Source organism: Lactuca sativa, chromosome 4, assembly GCF_002870075.4.
Source record: "Lactuca sativa cultivar Salinas chromosome 4, Lsat_Salinas_v11, whole genome shotgun sequence".
Lineage (NCBI taxonomy): Eukaryota > Viridiplantae > Streptophyta > Magnoliopsida > Asterales > Asteraceae > Lactuca > Lactuca sativa.
The window spans coordinates 325679719-325703017 of NC_056626.2; the positions used below are offsets into that span (position 1 = coordinate 325679719).

Here is a 23299-nt window from a genome sequence, read left to right on the forward strand (position 1 = left end):
CAGGAACTCGACGAGTTAGAAGAACAACTCGGCGAGTTTGTTGAAGATTGCCTTGAACTCGACGAGCCTGTTCTTGGACTCGGCGAGTCAAGTCGCGAAACCCCAAACCCTTCAAGTTAAGACTCGGATCAGTGAGTTGAGTGGGGACCCAGTGAGTTGGACAGGTCAGGACTCGGAAATCAGTAGACTCGGCGAGTCATGGTCTGACTCGGCGAGTCGAGTCGAGAAGGGAGGAGGTTTCTGAGCTCATGAACTCGGCGAGTCAGTAGGCTGACTCGGCGAGTAGGGTCAGTCTGGAAGGTTGACTGTGACCAGGACTTTGACTTTGACTAGAGTTGACTTAGTTGACTTTTGGAGGACTGTCAAACTAAGTGTCATGTTGATATTGGTAGTTCAGAGAGCTAGAGGAGCAGCGGCTTAGAGGGTTGTCGGTTGGCAACCAGAGGGTTATCAGCAGAGCTCAGCAGTTAAGGTGAGTTTCCTTTCAGTAGGAACGGGTCTAAGGCCACAATGCCGACCCGTTTAGTTAGCAGTAGTTCCGGACTTCGGTCCGACGCAGTAGTTCAGTATGCTTGGTGTCTCTATGATTCAAGCATGTTTATGTGTTATATGTTCCGGACTTCAGTCCGATGCAGTATGCAGTATATGTGTTTATACTAGTTGATATGTGTTTATGCTATGCTATGATTAGTCAGTTCTGGACCTCGGTCCGATGCAGGGGACAAGGTCCCAGTTAGTCCGGGCTTCGGCCCGATGCAATTTCCGGACTTCGGTCCGATGCAGGGGACAAGGTCCCAGTTAGTCCGGGCTTCAGCCCGATGCAGTTTCCGGACTTCGGTCCGATGCAGGGGACAAGGTCCCAGTTAGTCCGGGTTCCGGCCCGATGCAGTTTCCGGACTTTGGTCCGATGCAAGGGGCAAGGCCCCAGTTAGTCCGGGCTTCGGCTCGATGCAGTTTCCGGACTTTGGTCCGATGCAGCGGGCAAGGCCCAGTATGTGTTTTATATGTTATTGTATGGTATGTGGTAGTTTGGGGGAGCTTACTAAGCTTCGTGCTTACAATTTCAGTTTTTGGTTTCAGGTACTCAGTTTTTAAAAGAGGAGCTCGGAGAGGTTGCAGTGCACACACCATAGTCAGTTAGCCTGTGAATGTTTTACTCTGATAATAAGTTATGTTTGGAATTAATATTATGAAATTATGTTATGACTTATGATACGGTCTTTATAAATGTGGTTTTAGTAATGTTTTTAAAAGAAAATTTTTAGTCGTGAAAATTGGGTCGTTACAATTATACATATATGTATAAACATAAATAATCATATATGATCATGGTTCTAAAAAATGCGCCTCAAGGCATGCCATGACACTAGGCGTGACCTAACCGTTACGAAAACGTCAAAGACGGGTTTGTTAAGCGTGACACCCAAATAATGTGTCAAGACGCGCCTTATCGCATTATGACGCGACTTTTTTTCAAGGCGTATGTTTTTGTTTTTTGATCGACCCTAAAATAATTTAGCTTTTGTTAACTTTTTGATACTAAATATTAATATAACACTTCAAAAACTTGATATATTTGATAAATTCAACAAATATATGATTTATCTTTTTTAATTTATATAAAATAGTCACGCCTTGAAAAATGTCATGGCTCGCTATTCGCCAAGGCATGTCATGACTTAATTTTGCCCTTGCCGCCAAGTCCACGCCTCACGTTATTTTGAACCTTATATATATGATTATACCTCTTTGTCATATAATCATTTATGATTAGGCATACCTCGTTGCTGCCGGTACGCTGAAGCGTTAGAGCGACAAATGAGAAATATGTGGATGATGTTGAATCTCAAGATCTTTTTTTTTTTAAATCTCAAATGAACCGTCCATATATATATATATATATATATATATATATATATATATATATATATATATATATATATATATATATATATATATATATATATATATATATATATGGTTGAGATCGGTTGATAACTCATAGTTTCCCAAGAACCCGAGAACTAAAAGTCGAGCGTTAAATCAAAATTAACTCATTAAGGGCATGATCATCATCTTACCGATCTCATTTAATGTTTATTATTATTATTTTTTTGTTATTGGAAATATTAATAAAATGTTCTAAAAATTAACATAATAAATCAAATTTTAAAATGTTTTTTTTTAATTTTTGTTTTTTTTAATGGAGATTTTTTTCTTTTTTCAGAAAACATGAATTTAAAAAAAATGATTTTTTTTAAACTGCAATTTTTTTTAAAAATAAACAACATTTAAAGAAAACTTAATTTTTTTTCCAAAAAACTACAATTTTTTCAAAAAAACTACATTTAAAAAAAAAACTGCAACTTTTTTCAGAAAAACTGTATTTTTTATAAAAAAACTGCATTTTTTGTTTTTTGATCGACCCTAAAATAATTGAGCTTTAGTTAACTTTTTGATACTAAATATTAATATAACACTTATAAAAACTTGATATATTTGATAAATTCAACAATTATATGGTTTATGTTTTTTAGTTTAGATAAAATAGTCACGCCTTAAAAAATGTCATGGCTCGCCATTCGCCAAGGCATGTCATGACTTAACTTTGCCCTTACCGCCAAGTCCATGCATCATGTTATTTAGAACCTTATATAATCATTTATGATTAGGCATACCTCGTTGTTGCCGGTACGCTGAAGCGTTAGAGCGACAAATGAGAAATATGTGGCAGAGGTTGAATCTCAAGATCTTTTTTTTTTAAATCTCAAATTAACCGTCCATATATATATATATATATATATATATATATATATATATATATATATATATATATATATATATATATATATATATACACACTAGTGGGGTACCCGTGCGATGCAGCAATGCAATATAGTTTTTTCGACGAACATATTCCTTTCATCGATTTATTTCCTCTTGGCTTAGATAGTTCCTTTCGGCCCTTTAGCAGACAATTTTATGTCAGATAGTTTCTTTCGGAATATAGTTTCTAATAGGTTCGCAGTATCGTGATTTAATGTGCGGTGAATAGTTTTCTTTCAATAGCTATTTATTGTTGTATTTGTTGGTATATTATTATTTGGTATGGATGTGCATAAAACAAAACCGAGAAAAATCAAAAAAAAAAGTTGGTTTTAAAAGGCGATGAATAGTTTTCTTTTCGGAGCTATTTATTGCTCTAATATATGTTTATTTGGTATGGATGTGCATATAATAAAATCAAAATAAATAAAATCAAAAAACAATTTGTTTTGAATAACCAACTATCTAAGTGTAACGACCCAAATTTTCACATCCAAAAATTTTGTTTAAAAACGTTACCTTAGAAAATATTAATAACTAAAAACATCGTTTGATCAACCATAACATAAAGTGAACCATGTCTGAAAACCAAAACATACAACCAATCAAAATATCAGAGTACAAATCCCAGTGAAGCTCGTAAATTGCGGAAACCAGAGAGTGTGTGTGTGTGACATGCTGCTACCGCGCCGACTCCTTTCCCCTAGCTGAGGAGGTACCTGAAACCAAAATTGAAAACTGTAAGCACAAAGCTTAGTGAGTTCCCCCATAATACCCCATACCATGCAAACATATAACAACCCATGTTCAGCTAGGAGTTACGGGCCTTGCCCACACTCGGGAAGATACGGGCCCTGCCCACACTTCGCTAGCCGGGAGATAGGGGCCTCGCCCACACTTGAGAAGATACGGGCCCTGCCTACACTTCGCTGTCTGGGAGATACGGGCCTAGCCCACACTCCAACCTCGGAGAGATACGGGCCCTGCCCACACTCAACCGCTAACCCATAACATACAAGTATCACGCAGACAACAAGTATAAGCAACTCTATCATATTATCACATATATCATACTTGACTAAACCCTGAGATACAGGCTCGGCCCACACTCTAGTACTAGCATCTCGTCTACACGGGTCGGCCTTGGTGCCTTAGACCCGTTCCTACTGGAAAGGAAACTCACCTCGAAATTGTTGCTGGTCTGTGTGGGAATTGATCACCTGCTACTGTTGCTGCTGCTCCGGAAACCCTCCGGCTGCAATTCCCACAACATACTCAATCAAACACTGTTCACTGACCTTTGGGTAAAATGGCCATTTTACCCCTGACCACGCCCTAAGTCAAAGTCAGAGTCAACTTTCAGTTGACCCGACTCGCCGAGTTGGCTTTCCAACTCGCCGAGTCCCTACCCAAACGACTGCCCTGAATCCCGATCCTACCCGTCGAGTTAGGCGATGACTCGACGGGTTCACCTTCTTAACCAATATTCAAGTCCTTCATCCTACTCGCCGAGTTGTATGAACAACTCGTTGAGTTCATCTTCATCCGATGAACACTTATGCTAAGACTCGCCGAGTTGTATGAACAACTCGTCGAGTCCATCTTCATCCGAAGAACACTTATGCTGCGACTCGCCGAGTTGTATGAACAACTCGCCGAGTCTGTTCTTGATCTAAGGAGATTGCCTTGAACTCGCCGGGTCAGGGCATTGACTCGCCGAGTACCTCCATAGATGAGTTAAGCTTCCGACTCACTGAGTCACACCCCGACACTACGAAAAGGGGACAAACTCGGAGACTCGCGAACAGACTCGCCGAGTCATAAGAACGACTCGCCGAGTCGTTGCCATGCACCCACTAAATACACGGATTTGCTCGATTCCAGTCCATGCCATTCACAAATCTGGACTTCTAGGACACGAATCACACGTAAAGTTTCCAACTTTACGTGTGGATATTCACCAATATGGACTTTAGGGCTCAAAATGCCTCAAAAGGGTAGATCTAGGGTGAACAAGCAACATGGGGCCATAAAGCTAACAGATCTGAGCTGCTGGAGCTCAATCTTGCCTAGATCTAAGGGCCAATCAGCCTATTACGAAATAATTTGCACATAAAAACTTGGGGTTTGGCTCAAGAATGACTTACATGAAGTAATAAGCATAGAAACAGGGGAAAAACATATTATACCTCAAAGGAACTGCTGAAAGAGTGCAAAGATGCCTGGATTCCTTTCCTTCCTCTTGATCTACTTCCCCTTTTTCCTCAAAACCTTCAAGAACACACACAATAGCCTCAAACTCTCAAGGAACAAGCTTAGAACGAGGGTTGGGAGCTCTAGGGAGAGAATGGGGGCTGGCCTGGGCGGATAAGTCCTTTAAATAGGGTGCAAACCCCTGAAACTTAGGGTTTCATCCAACAGCTGTGACTCGCCGAGTCCAGGATATGGACTCGCCGAGTCGCCAACTTAAACGTGTTCCGGGTCCCGCATCCACTCGGCGAGTCGGACCTATGACTCGCCGAGTCCAAGGCTAAAAGAAAGGAAATACTCAAATAACATTTACGTACCAGGAACCGGGTGCTACACTAAGTATTGTTTGTATTTAATGTTGGTTTACACCAAAGACATGTGGAATTTATTCATTTATATACAAAGACTTCATTTACATAATTTTAGAAATATTATGCTCATTGTTTCATTTTTCCAATTAAATTTCTTCCAAGTTTTTTGGATGAGCGAAAATCATGGTAATTTTAGGCTTAACCATTCATTTCGGTGATTTTTGTTTCGGGTGATGAATAGTTTTCTTTTAAACTATATCGGGTGGTCTCGGTTGATCTTTTCCATACCAGTCTTTTTTTTTATCTGGTTTTTTTTCTAAATTTTTTTTGTTTGGTTTCTTTCTAGCCCAGTTTAATCAAACGGTCTTTTTTGTTCGTCATTTTTTTCAAATTCAAGTTTTTTCTTGTGCCCATCAAAGAAAACTTTGTAAACCTAGAAAACCTTTTAACACTTATTTAATACTATGACTACTAAATATGTGCAAATATTAATATAAATTAGCTATGCACACATAATATTTGTTAAATTAATCATTAAATGCTTTAAATAGTTGATACAACACGTAGAAGGTTATTTCTCAAAATATATGAAAACAAAATTGAAATGTCTTGTAATCTTTTTTAAAATTTGTTTTCATTTAAATAAAAGAAAGTTCATTCATGTTTTGAAAAATGGATGTCTCTTTAGCCAACTTCTTCTTATTTCCTAGTCTAGTTTCGTGATTTATCTTTTTAGATTTTTTTTTTTTTTTTTGTCATAATAAATAAAGAAATATCAAAGAAAAAAATAGTTGATTGTACGGCTATAATAGCGCAACACAATAAACTACTACAATTATCTATGTTTATTTATTCTTTTTTACAATTATCTATGTTTATTTATTCTTTTTTATTATACCTTTTGTGATATGTAAAATGAAAATAATATGTATTTGAGTTTATTCATATTTTTACGTAATATAAATGAAAACATTTATAAATTTCAATCTAAAATAATCAAAATACATTTTCAAAAGGATAAATACAACATAAAAATATAATAATAATCAAAATAGTTTGTCCTTCCGTAAATCAAACAAAAAGAAAATTAGTTTTTAACCATAATCCATTTTCTATTCAATACTATTTCTTTTTGGTGTTAAGACTATTGCAATTATATACTCAAAAATTTGAAATTGATCGAAATTTCTTTTAAATATTATAGTGTTTGATATTTCAGATAAAATAATTACATAACACTTAGTTGCATTCTAAATGAACTAAAACATCTTAAGCATAAAACATAATTATACAACAAACATGCTTAGATTTCAATTTTTCAAATATTTTAAACATCTAGATGATAAAATGGTTCGAAAAAACATCCATGCTTTTGACATTAGTTTTTTTTTTTTTTTTTTCACTTATTATGTACCTTACTTATTGACCAAAATTATAAACTTATTCGTTTTTATAAATTATCTTACCAATTATCATATTTTTAGCTTGTGAACCAAAAATCTCGTATGCATCACTCACTTTGTATATAATCTATTTTTCTTATATAGACTTTAAATGAAAAACAAAATATCATACATCATTAATGAAAGATCAAAATTATTTTTCCTTCAAAACTTCGTAACTATAAAAAACTTGCAATCCTTTTAAACTCGTAAACGAACACGTACATTTAATTCAAAAAATAGATGTGTATCCAATATATTGGTTTTAACTCTACCGACAGACTTTGTATTTGCAAAAAATACATGTACCCAAACACTCAAACAACAAAAATCACACACAAACCGAAAAACGAACTAATATGTATCAACAAAAAATAACAGCCAAAAAAAAAATTCATTTTAATCATTCCAGATCTGAAAAAAAAAAATGGCATACACTCTTCCTGTTAATACAGAAGTACACAATCAACAAAGTAATGAAATAAAACAAACTAAATTCAGATATATTCAATATACAAGAATCAAATTTACAGAAAACATACTTGTTTGATGATTACATAGAAATATAACTACGAAATTGAAGAGATTGAGGTATGCTTTAGCAGTGTCATAAGACAGAAATTTTCCTGGGATGGGTCTGTCTTGAGGATACAACAATCCAATTCAAGAACAGATCTTGAATCTGTCGAAATTCACCATGATCCCTTTGGAAAGATAGATGATTTTTGAGAGAAAGATTGTGTGTTTATTAGCCTTCAAATTCTGTCTAGATCCTTTCATTTATAGGCTTCTAATGGTGGTTGTAAACCACCAACCGAAATTAACTGTCAAAAACTGTCTGCAGTTAATCCTTTATTTAACAGAATTTGTTTTTCACTGAATTAATAAAAAGATTAATTAAGGACTAATTAATTTCGGATTATATATTAAAAAATATTATTTAGTCAAGAAGAGCCCCAAGGCCCAAGGCCCTATCTTTGACCATTAATATTTAATAATCCAAGCTAGGGGTAAGCAAACCCAAACCAAGAAATCGAAAAACCGACTAAAACCGATGAAACCAAAACCGAAAAAACCAAAACCGAAGCAAAACCGACGGTTAGGATATGAATTTTCTAGAAACTGAAAAGTCGGGTTCGGTTTCGGTTTTTACCTAGAAACCGACCCATCTAACCCAAGAAACCGACCCATACTTAAAACCGACAAACCGCCCCAAGAAACCGATCCATCCAACCCAAGAAACCGACCCATACTTGATTGTCTTTTTGTTGTAATAGACTATTTGGGGCTTTGGTTGTAACTTATAATAGACTATTTGGTTATAAGACTCATGTTTCTTAAAGTATTTAACTTCAATTTGGTGTTTTTTGAAGTATTTAACTTCTTGCTTTATTTTTGGAAAATGGATTTGAACCCAAACCCCAGGGGTTTAAACCCAGAACCCGTCAGTGTATGGATTGAACCCAAGAAACCGAAAAACCGCCCAAATTGACCTCAGAACCCAAGAAACCGAACCGATCAGAAACCAATCCTATTGGATTCTGAAAACCAGAAACCGACCATTTATGGGTTGGGTTGGGTTTGGGTCCAAAACCGACCCAAACCGACCCATGCACAACCCTAATCCAAGCCTACTACTAGCCCAATTAGACTAGTCCAACACCACAACCCAAACCCACTTTGCTTAACCCATTACTTGGTCTATTTGAATAAATGAGTGGGACAAGCTTTATAAGGTGGGGAAAGGTTTCCTCTTCCACCAATGTAGGATAAGTCCCATATTGTAATTTTATAGAGAAAAGTTCCAACACTTCCAACCAATAGTCAAACTATTTGAAGTTTTCAACATAGAGCAGAAAAGACCAAGCTAATATACAAATACTTCACTACACGTTCCTTAATTTTCAAGCTCAAGACAAAGAAAAAAATGTGAAAACCGAAAAAAATAAGATGAGAGAAGTGGGATTAGATCATATATAATCAAATCTTGGAAGAGAGCACATCCCTACAACAGATATGTCATCATGATGGCGATGAAAATGACGAACCACCTTCTTATCTTGAATTTGACACATATCTGTTCCAAGAAAACCTATACCAATCTTTGGACCAAACCAAATCTGCCTACGTATATCAATGATGGTTTTTAGAAAGAGGCAGCGATAAGGGAAGAGAATAATACAATGACTACCGGTAATGGTTGATATTTCGGTATTGCTAAAGGATTTTTCACTAATGGGTTTTTAGATCCAAATACAATGACTACCGGTAATGGTTGATATTTCGGTATTGCTAAAGGATTTTTCACTAATGGGTTTTTAGATCCATAGCTTTTCGCAGTGGTAAGGAGAATGGTTGTTTGAGATCAAAGATGGATTTAACGGTTTAGGTGAATGTGGTCGTTGGGAGGACGGTGGAGGAGGAAGGTCATATTGGCGGCTAAACTTTTATAGTTTTTAGAGAGAGTATTGTAACATCCCCCTCTGGCACGTATCACAATATTGTCCGCTTTGGGCCACTCGGCACGAGGACTTCCCAGGGGGTCACCCATCATGGTACTACTCCCGCCCGAGCACGCTTAACTGCAGAGTTCTTATGGGATCTGCTGCCCTCACGGCTTTAAAACGCGTTGTGATAGGGAAGGTATCCACACCCCTTATAAGGAATGCTTAGTTCTCCTTCCCAGCCGATGTGGGATCAGATCTAACCCACTTTCACCCCCCATTATAGGGTTCGACGTCCCCGTCGAACACATCGACCCGTGTCCTAGCTCTGATACCATTTGTAACGCCCCAAATTTCAAATACCAAAATAACTTAACATAGTCCCAAAACTTCCAAAATTCAAGATTTAAATACTAACGTAATTATTAATAATAATAGCGGAAGCAAATAAAAATTTAATTAAACACTTGGTACGCTACGTCTTCCTCAAAACTTGTCGCCTTCTTCAAGTCTGAACTTTATCCTTTCCATTCCCGCTGCCACTTGCTACGTTATTTCCTGGGTTGTGTGCATTTAAAGATTCTAATGGGTAAGCCTAGGGCCTAGTGAGTTCGTGGTTTTCATGCATATTGACGTCAATAAAATAAAATAATGCAACAATTTATCAATATAAATCTTTTCATTTCTTTCCACCCTTGGTGACACATTAGGGAACTACTGTCACTTCCAGGGAACGAGTCCCTCCGCCGGGCACAACAAATATGCTTACGGCTAGATAAACAGAGCGTAAGCTCTCCGCCGCGTACTAACACCCCGTACGACGACTAATAATAAGACCGTGTAAATACACCTGTTCCCTATATGTCACCCACCACTTTCACCCTTTTATATGAAATAATTCACAAAATTTCACACAAATATTCATAGCAATAACAACAGTAACATATAATTACAAATAATTTAGAATCAACTTTTCATGCAAACAACCACAAAATTCACACGAAACTCACCTGGTTGGCGTTTAGGTCTTAACCAAAGCTTGACACGCTACACGCACCCTACATTCCACCAATAATTTTTCCTAAGATAACAATCCTAGAAAAACATCATATGCGATCATTTTGGTTCAACTGTCTACGTGTCTCATCCAACCAACTAATAGTTATAATTTTTTTATTATATATATTGCAATACTTTTTTAAATAATAATAATAATACTTTAATATGAAATAGAAAATAACTCCAAACTAAACTAAAATATTTTTATGGCACCATTCGGCAACTTTCAAAAAAAAATATTTTTAACTATGCAATATAAAGGTACATAAGATAAAAATAATCGAAATGCATTCATTTCCATAACTTCAATTTAATTAGGAATTTGTATAACTCACGGGGTAGATCTAAAATTCGTGTTTTCTTTGATGATAGCCAAAATTAAATAGGACTGAAAGTTAAGGGTTAAAAATATAATAATTGATATAATAAAACGTCAATAAAGGTATGAACAGTGACCTTCAACCATTCACCCATATTGCCCATTTGACTAATAAAGCATATTTGACTTTCAGTAAACGGATTGTACCAAGACCCGTAGTGCTTCTTCTTCACCCGAGAAAAACATTTTATTTTCTGCTACTTTTTAAATATACTGAAGTTTGATTTTTCTCAAAACGAAATTAAATAATTTAATAAAAACCACCATTATTTATCTCCAATTTTGGCTAACCATAACCCATAAACAATTATCTAATTTTCGCTCTATAACCCAATTGATTTAACAAATTATTGCACAAAAGTGTTCCTTATATTTTTTCCTTGATTTGACACCGATTGGAACGAATTGAGACACTGAGTTGAACCAAAATATTTTTAACACGCACATAAATCTATTTAAGCAACTAATCAAGCTTAAATTGAGTGCTCATACCTTAATTTCAAGAAACACTCCGGAAACCTTTAAGAAATTTCACACCCGATTTCTCCCTTGATTCTTCGTCTTTTTTCACAATTCCAGTGGGGTTTCCACTTGATTTTTCATGCTATATATAATGCCTAAGTCTATAACCTGCGAAACCCTTTCATTTGCTCGTATTTAACTAGCCTAATCAAGGTGACGGTTTTGATCATTAAGCCTCATAATTTGTATATAATTAACCCATTAATTGTGAACTAATCCTCTTTCTTTTAAATTGATATAAACAGATTATATATATTACATATATTTTATTTTGACACAAGTTATTACAAACTCCCCCCCTTAGAAAAATTTCGTCCTCGAAATTTTGAACTAATCAAATAAATAAGGGTATTTAGTCATCATATCTCGCTCGGTCTCCCATGTTGCATCTGAACCTTTATGATACTTCCACTGAACTTTCACTAGAGGTATCTCCACGTTCCTTAACTTTCTGACCTTTCGATCTATAATTGCAACAGGTTCTTTTGTATATCGTAGCTTCTCATCAACCTTAATTTCTTGAAGTGGCACTTCCATGGCGGCGTCCGCTAGACACTTCTTTAGATTAGAGACATGGAACGTGCTATGAATGCCCTGCATTTCCCTTGGTAACTCCAATCGATATGCTACTTCTCCAACTCGTTCCTTTATTATAAAGGGTCCAACGTAGCGAGGACTTAACTTCCCCCGCTTACCAAAACGAACAACGCCCTTCCATGGGGACACCTTTAACATAACTTTATCACCGACCTGAAACATTATTGGCTTTCTCCGCTTATCTGCATAATTTTTCTGCCGATCCTGAGCAACCTTACTGTTATCCCTAATCACCTGGATTTTGTCGGTAGTTTGCTGAACAAGTTCAGGTCCAGCCAACTGTTTCTCCCCCACCTCATTCCAACATAATGGAGTTCTACATTTCCTGCCATATAGAGCCTCATATGGTGCGACTTTTATACTTGCATGCTAGCTATTGTTGTAGGAAAACTCTATTAACAGCAAATGAGTTTCCCATGACCCTCCAAAATCAATAACACAAGACCTTAACATGTCTTCCAAGGTCTGTATTGTTCGTTCACTTTGCCCATCTGTTTGCGGGTGGTATGTCGTGCTCAATTTTACTCGAGTACCCATTTCTCGTTGGAAGCTACCCCAAAATGTCGACGTAAAACGACTATCCCGATCCGAAATAATAGATAATGGAACTCCATGCAGTTTCACTATCTCGTCAATGTATAATTTAGCTAGCCTTTCTAACGGGTACGTCTCCTTAATCGGAAGGAAGTGCGCCGATTTGGTTAATCTATCCACAACTACCCAAATCGCGTCATAACCTTTTGGTGTCCTTGGTAACTTAGTCACAAAGTCCATTGTGATGTGATCCCATTTCCACACTGGAATCTCCATTGACTGTAACTGACCGTATGGCCTTTGGTGTTCAGCCTTCACCTTCAAGCACATCAAACACCTTTCAACAAAATAGGCTATATCCTTTTTCATACCAGGCCACCAGTAAGATTTTCGTAAGTCTTGATACATCTTGTTTGTTCCCGGATGGATTGAGTACTTTGACATGTGCGCTTCCTTGAGAAGTAAGTTACGCACTTCACCCACTCGTGGTACCCAAACCCTTCCTTGGAAGCACTTCACCCATGATTTTTACAAGCTCGGCGGTCGACTGGGGTCAAGCGATTAATCGGTTTGACGGGGATTAATCGGGGACCATAAATTACTAATAAAACTATTTTAAAACTTAATATATCCTAAGAAAATATAGTATTTGAAAATTTAAAATTTTTAAATTTTGAATTTTTGAAATATTTGGTATAATATCTGAAATTTTGAATATTTAAAAATTTAAAATTTTGAAGTTTTGAAAATTTGAATTTTTTAAAATCTTCCCGCCAAGGACCGCCTAGCCCGAGTTTGACCGATATTGACCAATTTCCGCCTAGCACCCCTAATCGTAATCAGTTGCAGACCGCCTAGCGCCTAGGCGCCGCCTAGGCCTATATTTACAACACTGATATTTTCTATAAAAAAGTGAGAAGGATTAGGCTATGGGGGAGTGATCACACCCACCCCATCGGAAAAGTGCTGCCATCTATGCGACACGTCAGCTTCACACCCAACCCACCACCAACCCACTAAACCTTGGAAATGGTCACCACTAACAATATTTATTTTTTTAATTTTAAGACATTGGATTAAATTAAAAAAAAACATTATTGTAATTTGAATTAAATCATATAAAATGTGCATCCGGTTGTCTTCTTCGCTCGATTTCTCTGTAAAAGGGGTCCATCCCTTTCTTCTTCTTTTTTTTCGCTTTTTTCTAATTGGATGGATTAAAAGCAAAACACCGGAAATAAGGGGCAAAAAAGAAGCAACCAATAGGAAGCTCCGTCTTCTTCCCTCTTCCGATCCACGCCACACCAAGAACACCGGCATTAATTTTTTAAAACATAAAAAAATAAGAGCACATTTCATTAATTAAAACATAGAAATTTAAAACTTAAATTAGTAAAATTAAACATTACATTGTCTAAATAAAATAAAAACATAAAAAAACATAGAAAAATAACATTACATTGTCTAAATAAAATAAAAATTAAAAAACATTAAAAACATAGGAAAATTCTAATCGTCGTCGTTGTCGTCACCGGTATCATCCGCCTCGTCTCCACCATCGTCGTCTTCACTGTCATGTTGCCCTTGAAATTGTCGTTCCCATATGTATTCGGTCAAATCATGTCGTAGATTGTGATGTGTTTCACGGTTTTGTATTTCCAAAACCCTTGAGAAGTATGTCGGACTCCCAACTTGTATTATTGCGGGTGGGTTAAGTATATCGTTTGTGGTATATGAGCAAATAGCCCTACCCTCTTCTTCTATTATCATGTTATGTAAAATAAAACAAACAGTCAACACGGTCCTCAATTTTTCTCTGTCCCATGTTCGTGCCGGATGTTTGATTATGTGTCATCTTTGTTTGAGGACTCCAAACGTCCGTTCTACATCCTTCCTTGCAGATTCTTGTGCTAACTTGAACATTTTACGTTTATCGTCGGCCGGAAATGTGTATGACTTGACAAACGTAGCGTATTCTGGATATATCCCATCACCTAGGTAATACCCATATTTGTATTCATTTCCATTGACAACATATGGCATTTCTGGTGCTTTGCCCTGTAAAATATCGTTAAATATCGGAGACGCTTGGAGCACATTCAAGTCATTGTTTGACCCGGCCATACCAAAGAATGCATGCCAAAACCATAGGTCATTTGAAACCACCGCCTCCAAAATAACAATCGGCACCCCATGATCACCTCGCGCGAACTGGCCATGCCACACGTTCGGACAATTTTCCCACTCCCAATGTGTACAATCAATGCTACCAAGCATCCCTGGAAAACCATGTTTCGCTTGATGTACGACATACAACTGTTCGACATCGCTTTTAGTCTGATGTTGCAAGTATATGTCACGGTAAAGCTCTATGACATACTCACAAAATAAATATGTACACTCTCGACCCGTCCTATCAGACATTTTCAGATACTCATCTAATGCGTTTGCGGTTATACCATATCCCAATTGTCTAAGAGCGGCCGTACATTTTTGTATTGTGGTAAAATCGCGTTTACCTCTAGCATCCCATCGTAATTGAAAAAATTCATAATTACGTGCCAAATCTCTAGCGATACGTAAAAATAAAGTTCTACTAATACGAAAACGTTCTTCAAATTTAGATAGATCATATAAACTATCAACGGCAAAATAATCACGTACCAAAAGTTCATGTGCCGCCTCTCGATCTCGGTTGATCCATTTTCTATGCTTCTTGTCGACGTTTGAACTTTCGCACCTCTCACATACCACGTCTCGTGCCGCGGATAACAGCATATACAAAATAAAATCGTCATCAGAATCGTTATCATCGGAAGACGGAATAATTGGAGGTGGAAAATTATCCATTTTTTTGTTTGATGTGTGTTTTTGTTTTGAAAAAATGTGGGTGTGGTTTAGTGGAAATTGTGAATAAAGTAGATGTATATATAGAGAATTTGAAAAAATGAATTTTTTTTTTATTAATGCAAGATAACGGTCGATTGCAAGGTTCGAATTTTATTAGCCAATCAAAGCCCTCGTCTTCGTCCGTCTTCAGCCTCACACCACACGCAACCCACCGGACTTGGGGGCGGTGTTCATGCGTGAGAGAGGCTGCCACCTCAGCCCAAGACGCGTGAAAACGCTCCTATACCGGGTAGCCTTATGTATGAAGTTATCAGTGGTGTTATTATTCTGAATTTATAATGATGGTACTTTTTTTTGATTGATTAAGCCAATTTGACATGGATCGCCATTAATAAATCTAAACCACTCATTTTGCATTCAAAGGTCATGATCTCATCTCCTTGTATTTTAAGACTTTGTCTTATACCACTAATATGTATGTATTATAAAGTAGTAAGATATATATATATATATATATATATATATATATATATATATATATATATATATATATATATATATATATATAGGGTTGCGATCAGTTGATAACTCATAGTTTCCAAAGAACCCGAGAACTAAAAGTGGAGCGTTAGATCAAAATTAACTCATTAAGGGCATGATCGTCATCTTACCGATCTCATTTAAGGTTTATTATTATTATTATTTTGTTATTGGAAATATTAATAAAATGTTCTAAAAATTAACATAATAAATCAAATTTCAAAATGTTTTTTTTTTTAATTTTCGTTTTTTTAATGGAGATTTTTTACTTTTTTCAGAAAACATGAATTTAAAAAAAAATAATTTTTTTTAAATTGCAATTTTTTTTAAATAAACAGCATTTAAAACTGCAATTTAAAAAAACTGCAATTTTTTTCAAAAAACCTTCATTTAAAAAAAGAAACTTTTTCTAAAAAAAACTGTATTTTTTATAAAAGAAACTCCATTTTTTAAAAAGTAAATATATAAAAATCAGTAAATTAAAACCAAAACTAGAATATTTAACAAAAAAAAAACTCTAATTTTTTAACCAAAAAAATCAATGTTTTAGGTACATATATGCATATTTTTTCAAATGCATATATACATATTTCTTATACTATAATATTCGTAAGTAAATCATAAAAAATCTCATTTTTATTAATCAATCTATAAACATAATAATACAAAATTTTTATTTGATACAAAATAAAATATAAAAAATAAAAAAATGCTACAAATATTCACAGTGTTGTAATTTCTTCATATCAAAATTTTCATATTTTCTTTAATGTATCACTTTTCACATCTTCAATATTTTCCACAAATTCTTCAAAATCTACAATAAAATTTAAAAAAATGATCAATGCAAGAACACTCACAAAAATGCACATGTATATATATCATGTAAGATTCACATGTGATTATATCATGTAAGCTTCACATATTGATTATATAATGTGAGATTCACATGTGATTGTATATTTTAAGATTTAAATGTGAGATTGACAAGAAAAATTTTAAAAATAATTAACGAAGAACACACACACCCAAAATGCATGTGTGCATATAGACGTAATTCATATGTGGTTCACTTGTGATTTACATATAAATCACATGTAATTTAAGATTTAAATGTGAAATTGACAAGAAAATTTTTAAAAATAATTAACGAAGAACACACACACACACAAAATGCATGTGTGCATATAAACATAATTCATATGTGGTTCACTTGTGATTTACATGTGAATCACATTTAATTTATATGTGATTTACATGTGATTCATATGTGAATTACATGTGAATCACATGTACTTCATATGTGAATTACATGTTATTTATATATGAATCACATGTAATTCATATGTGTTTCACTCGTTATTTACATGTGAATCATATGTAATTCATATGTGAATTACATGTGAATCACATGTAATTCATATGACTCGTGATTTACAAGTGAATCCCATCTGATTCATATGTAAATTACATGTGAATCACATGTAATTCATATGTGTTTCACTTGTGATTTACATGTGAATCACATATGATTCATATGTGAATTACATGTGAAACACATGTAATTCATATGTGTTTCACTTGTGATTTACATGTGAATCACATATGATTCATATGTGAATTACATGTGAAACACATGTAATTCATATGTGAATTACATGTTATTTACATTTGAATCACATGTAATTCATGTGTTTCACTCATGATTTACATGTGAATCACATGTGATTACATGTAATTTACATGTGAATCACAGGTAATTCCTATGTGATTCATGTATGATTTATATATAAACTAATGAATTTTAGGAATTAAAAATTAGAGAAATGTCCAGTACCTAGAAATCTAAACATTGAAAAAAATTATTGGCAGTAATTTCTTCAGGCATTAGAATAAGTAATAAGCCATCAAAAAATTCATGGCTTGAATGTAATACAACAGATTAACATCATTAAGCAATGTCATTACATTTCACATAATTTATAAGAATATCTAAAGAAAATACAATATTAGTTGTCAATGAGCTGAATGTTGACCTGGCAGTAACCAACAGAGGGGTTATGGCGAGCATATGTTGTGAGTAAACGTCTCAAAACATTTCTACCACCTTCATCTAAAGTAGGGTTACCTGGAAAAGTCCAAGGCAAATCCTATAAAAAACAAAAACGATATATTTGGTCTGATTAGGAATTGTACAAAAAACTAGGATTAATGTATCAAGACACTAACCCTTTAACATATTTGATGAATATCATGAAGGTTTATCCAGTCATACATCATTATAAAAAAACCAATAACTCAAATTTCAGCCACTTTAAGTAGAATGATATAGTTAGTACCTGTGTGATGGCTTTATTGGCAACGAGTTCATCGACATTTCCGATGTTGACTTGAATCCTAAATTGGAATTGGTTCATCATTCATGAAGTCAAAGTGAAGTTAACATGTGATATTTACCATTGAGGCATTTCATCGAAGATGTTGAGTGTAAACAAATATCTATATTTTTCAATAACACAATTGTTTATTTTTATACCTACAATCAACACAAGAATTTAACTCTTTTTAAAAACATATTGACTAAACTGGTTCAACTTAACAATTAGGCAAAAACAATTCATAAAGGTCAAACAAAGTGTGACAACCCGATATTTCAACTCTTTGTAACGACCAAAATGGGTCAAGTATTGTAACCACTTCTGAATAATAAAAATTTACTTTCATAATAAAATGTACAAATAAGTTCTATTTAATTTCCTTCTATGATTAAATGTCTTTGAACCATGATCGTACGTGAAAAGAACGCCCAAATCCGACTTCATATAGCGAAGTTATGATTTTTCCAAGTTCGGCTTAGCAACAGACAGCTAAAAACTCGAATCGGAAATCGAGCGACTTTTGGCCGGAATGACCTAAACGAGAATCGAAGGTCTCGACAATGGTATTCCAGCAGTAAAAAGTCTGGCAAAAACCGACATCAGATAAAGAAGTTATGAATTTTCTAAGAAATTCCTTAAACGCGATGGATTTTTAATAAAAAAATAATTTTGGAATTTGCCGACGGAGTCTAAACGAAAGTTGTAGAGCGTAGTCTCACCTACGCGAGGATATAAAAACCATCGAAAACGGAGTTCGTATGAAGAAGATATGAATTTTTGAAGTTTATTAAATAAATTAATTATTTATTTAATTCAAAATTCGGATATTATCCGAAGGGGAGTCAGCATCCTCCTCCGAGGTACGCGCTGCGTACCCCTGTACGCCCCGCGTAACCGAGGGGATTGGCCTCTGATCGTCCACGTCGCACTATCCGAAGAAACCGACCCATCCGACCCGTCCGAAGCCCCGACCCGTCCGACCCGACGTCCCATCCGACCCGGCGTCCCATCTGACCCGCGTACCCAGCAACCCGTCCCATCCGAACCGAGGCAGTCGAGGCTTCGGTCACGCATGACGTACGCGTACGCGCTGCGTACAAGCGTACGCCCCGCGTACCGAGGCAGACCAGCCTTTCTATAAATAGGATGCGAGGGTTTCCAAAGAAAGGGTTCAATTCTCTTCTCTCTCTCTCAACATTGCCTCGTTTTCCGTGTCCGTTCAAACCCGAAGCTCTGGTCTTTTTGGCTCAAGTCCCGAAGGTCGATTTTACTCCCGAGATTCCCGAGAATCCCGAGGAAAATCCGTTTCCCGAGACGAAACTCTGCCCGGTTTTCCATCTCGCTATCTCCAAAACTTTCAAGTGAGTTTCATACCCCTTAATCAACCGTTTTAATTATTCTAAATACTTTTATATGCTTTCAAGGGGGGGATTACAAGTAAAACACACGAGTATTATCGTGTGTTACATAAAGAAACTCTTTTATATACTATTATATATTCAAATCACATGCGATTTATAAACATTTAAAGGAACTTTTATATATATATAACATATGTCACAATAGCATTTTACCTTTTAAAATATAATGTTGTTGTAATGCATGTATAAACTAAACTGTTCTTAGATTTTTCTTGTCTATCCTAGACTCTACACCAAAAATCTATACTTTCATAAACAAGTGATTCCTTTTCTCAATATTTCTAAACAAACAAGACACGCTTTTTGGAAACTATAATAGGTATAGTTTTACGAACAGATTTCTAACTCTTATGTACTAGAAACACATATTTCAAGAAGTTTACTTTCGTATACAAGAACAAACGTAACATTTTAACAAGCAGATCTGTTTTTATACCACGGTTTTGTGAGACACTAACTTCATGTACGTTCGAGTACACATTTCAAGTCCTGTATTATATACCAGAATCCCTTGGAGGGGGAGCATGGTGTTTGTGTATAGATCTATACGGGCTTGACAACCCGCACCCTGACTGTTAGCTGCAGTCCACCGTTTGGGGTGACAAACGTCATAACATTCCAACGCCTGAAGAACGTTGTGTATAGGCATTCAGAGTCAATAGTATGGTTATAAAACTCACAAGGGGTATTAAAAATGCATTGATTTACAAGGTTTTCAAACTCATTGGTTATTTTACATTTACATACATTTTGGAAACAAACATTGGCCTTGAGTGAAGGCTACTTTTATACCAGTAGAAAATATAGGATTTTCTAAACGCAAACAAACAAAGATAAAACATTTCATTTCATTCAAACATTGTCACTTAAATACTTATGAAATTCACCAGCTTAAATGCTGATCTACTCTTTCAAAATTACTTGTATGTCCCAGGAAATCAGTAATTTCAGGTATTCATTTCGCTTTTGTTGAAGGGATGCTGCGGCGCCAGTTTAATCTCGTATTTTGACATCATATTGTAATTGGGTTTTGAACATGTAACTCTTGACAAATGTAAACTTTCAATTATATATATGATGGTTGTATTGCTTTCTTTACTATGTATTCATTTGTTACGTTACCACATGAAGTCATCCGCCCCCGAACGTTTCCGCCGTTCAGGTTTGGGGGTGTGACAGATTGGTATCAGAGCAATGTTTATAGTGAACTAAGTATATCGAACCACATAAGATATACAAACTATAAATGCTTAAGGGACTAATACTCTCTGACAAAACAAATTTTCTTTTTACACTTAAGCAGCATTCCGTTCAACTTAAATTGATAGTTCATTTAAGTACAATTACATGCATACCACAAACTATTTTCATGTTATACAACTATACAAGTATTTAGACAAGTTGACACTACGATTGAGACTCGATATATGTAATCAGATTTTGGACAAATATAGCATGATCAACTATATTTGCCCAAGATTGGACCAACGTATATCGAGGAATGATCGTAGTAAGCAACAAGTCAAAACTTACCAAACCATTACAAGAATCAAACACAAGAACTTAAATACTATAGGAGTATTTACTATCTAAACTAATTAAACTTACATGTTTTACATGTTCCGACTTTATTCAATTCTTATAACCCCATTTCTCGTACAGTCAAATGGCTGGATTTCACCACCCTGGCGACCCCTACTTTCCCAACCAAGGCAACGGAGGATGGATCGAAGATGATCCCGAAGAGGACGAGGAACCCATAGAAGTGGGTGATGACTCCGGTACCGACTCAGAGCCAGAAGTTATCGATCCACCACCCATTCAACCTCCCGTCTTCGTAAGGAACTTTCAAGGACCGACTCCCGTCTGGGGAAGTCACCTCCACCATTGGAGCCAACAGCAAAACCTACGCCCTCCCTACGGCATGTGCCGGGACTTCTATGATGTCCGCGGCGGAGGTTCGGCTGATCGAGCACTCCCGGTAATGGTGGGTAAGTTAGCCAATCAGTCCTATCAGTCTGGAGTACAAGCTAGTCGACTCCGGGATATAAACGTAGAAGTGCAGGTTCACACTTCTGACATCCGTAGGCTGGACAAGATGCAAGACAACGCCCAATTCCAAGCTGAAGCGTTTCAAGCGCAAATGATTGCAGCCCTCGCCGAACTAAGGGAACAACAAGCCGCTTTCGATAGGCGTCTAATGGAGTCAAAGCAATCAGATACGGAGTCAAGCTCCAAGCGCAACCTTCGACGCAAGTAGTGCTTGTCTAGGACTCAAATTTTGTTATAGCTTAGGACCTCGGCTAAAAGTCTTTAAATTTCTCGAACTTTGTAATCGGAGACCCTTATAGGGGTCAAATTTTCATGATCGTTGTAACAACTTTTATATTAATATAAGTGGCACTATTACTACTATGTTGATTATTTCGTTCGAACCTTGAATGGTCTTTGTGAACCCAAATACTTGTTTCATACCTTCAGTCTTACAAATAACTTTCATTCTTCTATTTTAAGACTCATACTATCATCTGTTGTTGAACTATAAACGATTTAGTTCATGAGACACATACATTTTCCATTCTATGAAATTCTTATCCTTGTCTTTTCAATCTATAGTTGAAGGATGCCTCCGCGTAGGAATCCGAGGCGAAACAACGGTGAGGAAGCACCTATACCACCACCACCTCCACCACCCCAATTTGATGCTGTAATGTTTCAAGCAGCAGTCACCGCAGCGGTGGCAGCTGCCATGTCACAGATCAATAACTCAAGTGCTAATGGCTTGGGATCTGGCACACACCCATCCAACCATGGTGAGAGTCATGGACCACCTCGAGAATGCACTTATAAGGACTTCACTAATGCCAAGCCCCGGATGTTTTATGGTACTGGTGGTGTGATGGCCCTGAGGCAGTGGATTGAAAGGACGGAGGCAGTCTTTGAAATCTGCTCCTGCCCCGAGCACAGCAAGGTCAAATTTGCAACTTTCACCCTTCTCGATAAAGCTTTAACTTGGTGGAATGGCCACGTTAAAGTACTTACCCTAATCGTGGCGAACTCCATAAGCTGGGAGAGCTTGAAGGCCATGATGATGAGAGAATACTGTCCACGGGGAGAAATTCAAAAGCTTGAACACGAGCTATGGACTCTCGGAATGGTGGGTACCGACATCGCTACTTATACCAACAGATTCTGCGAACTGGCAATCCTTTGTCCTGATATGATTGCTCCCGAGAGCAAGAAGATAGAAAGGTACATCTGGGGACTGACGCCCCAAATGCGATCAAGCGTGTTAGCTTCTAAACCGGACACCTTTGAAAGTGCTAAGGAACTGGCACAATCTCTGATCGACTACGGAGGTCATCAGAACTCAACCACTTCTGCACCAGCACCTCAGAAAGGAAACAACAACAACAACAACAACTACAACAACAACAGCAACAACAACAACAATGGCAGGAAGAGAGCGTGGATTAAAGGGAAGGGTGGGTCTTCCCAAGAATCCGCAAAGAAACAACTGGTGTCAGTAAATGCTGCCATTGTACCTGCTACAGCCCCTATAAATACCTACCCAACAAAGCCTTATATAGGCAACCTCCCAAAATGCACCAAATGCAATTACCACCACCATGGACCTTGTCGAGATATGCAGTGCGCCAACTGCAGCAGGAAAGGACACACAACCCGTTTCTGCAAGGAACCCGCAAAGCCGATCACTCAAGTTCCCGGTGCGGGTGTAGGGCAGG

General features: G+C 36.4%; 1 protein-coding gene across 1 annotated transcript; it reads right to left on the reverse strand.

Moving 5' to 3' along the window:
* Nucleotides 1–14215: 14215 nt before the first annotated feature.
* LOC111909151 (uncharacterized) lies at nucleotides 14216–15214 on the reverse strand. The gene has a single exon (XM_023904940.1). The coding sequence runs from the start codon at nucleotides 15212–15214 to the stop codon at nucleotides 14216–14218; it is 999 nt and encodes a 332-aa protein (XP_023760708.1).
* Nucleotides 15215–23299: the final 8085 nt, after the last annotated feature.

Bases quoted from the DNA above. Each gene is read 5' to 3' on its own strand.
- LOC111909151 (XM_023904940.1), bottom strand. From the start codon at position 15,214: ATGGATAATTTTCCACCTCCAATTATTCCGTCTTCCGATGATAACGAT.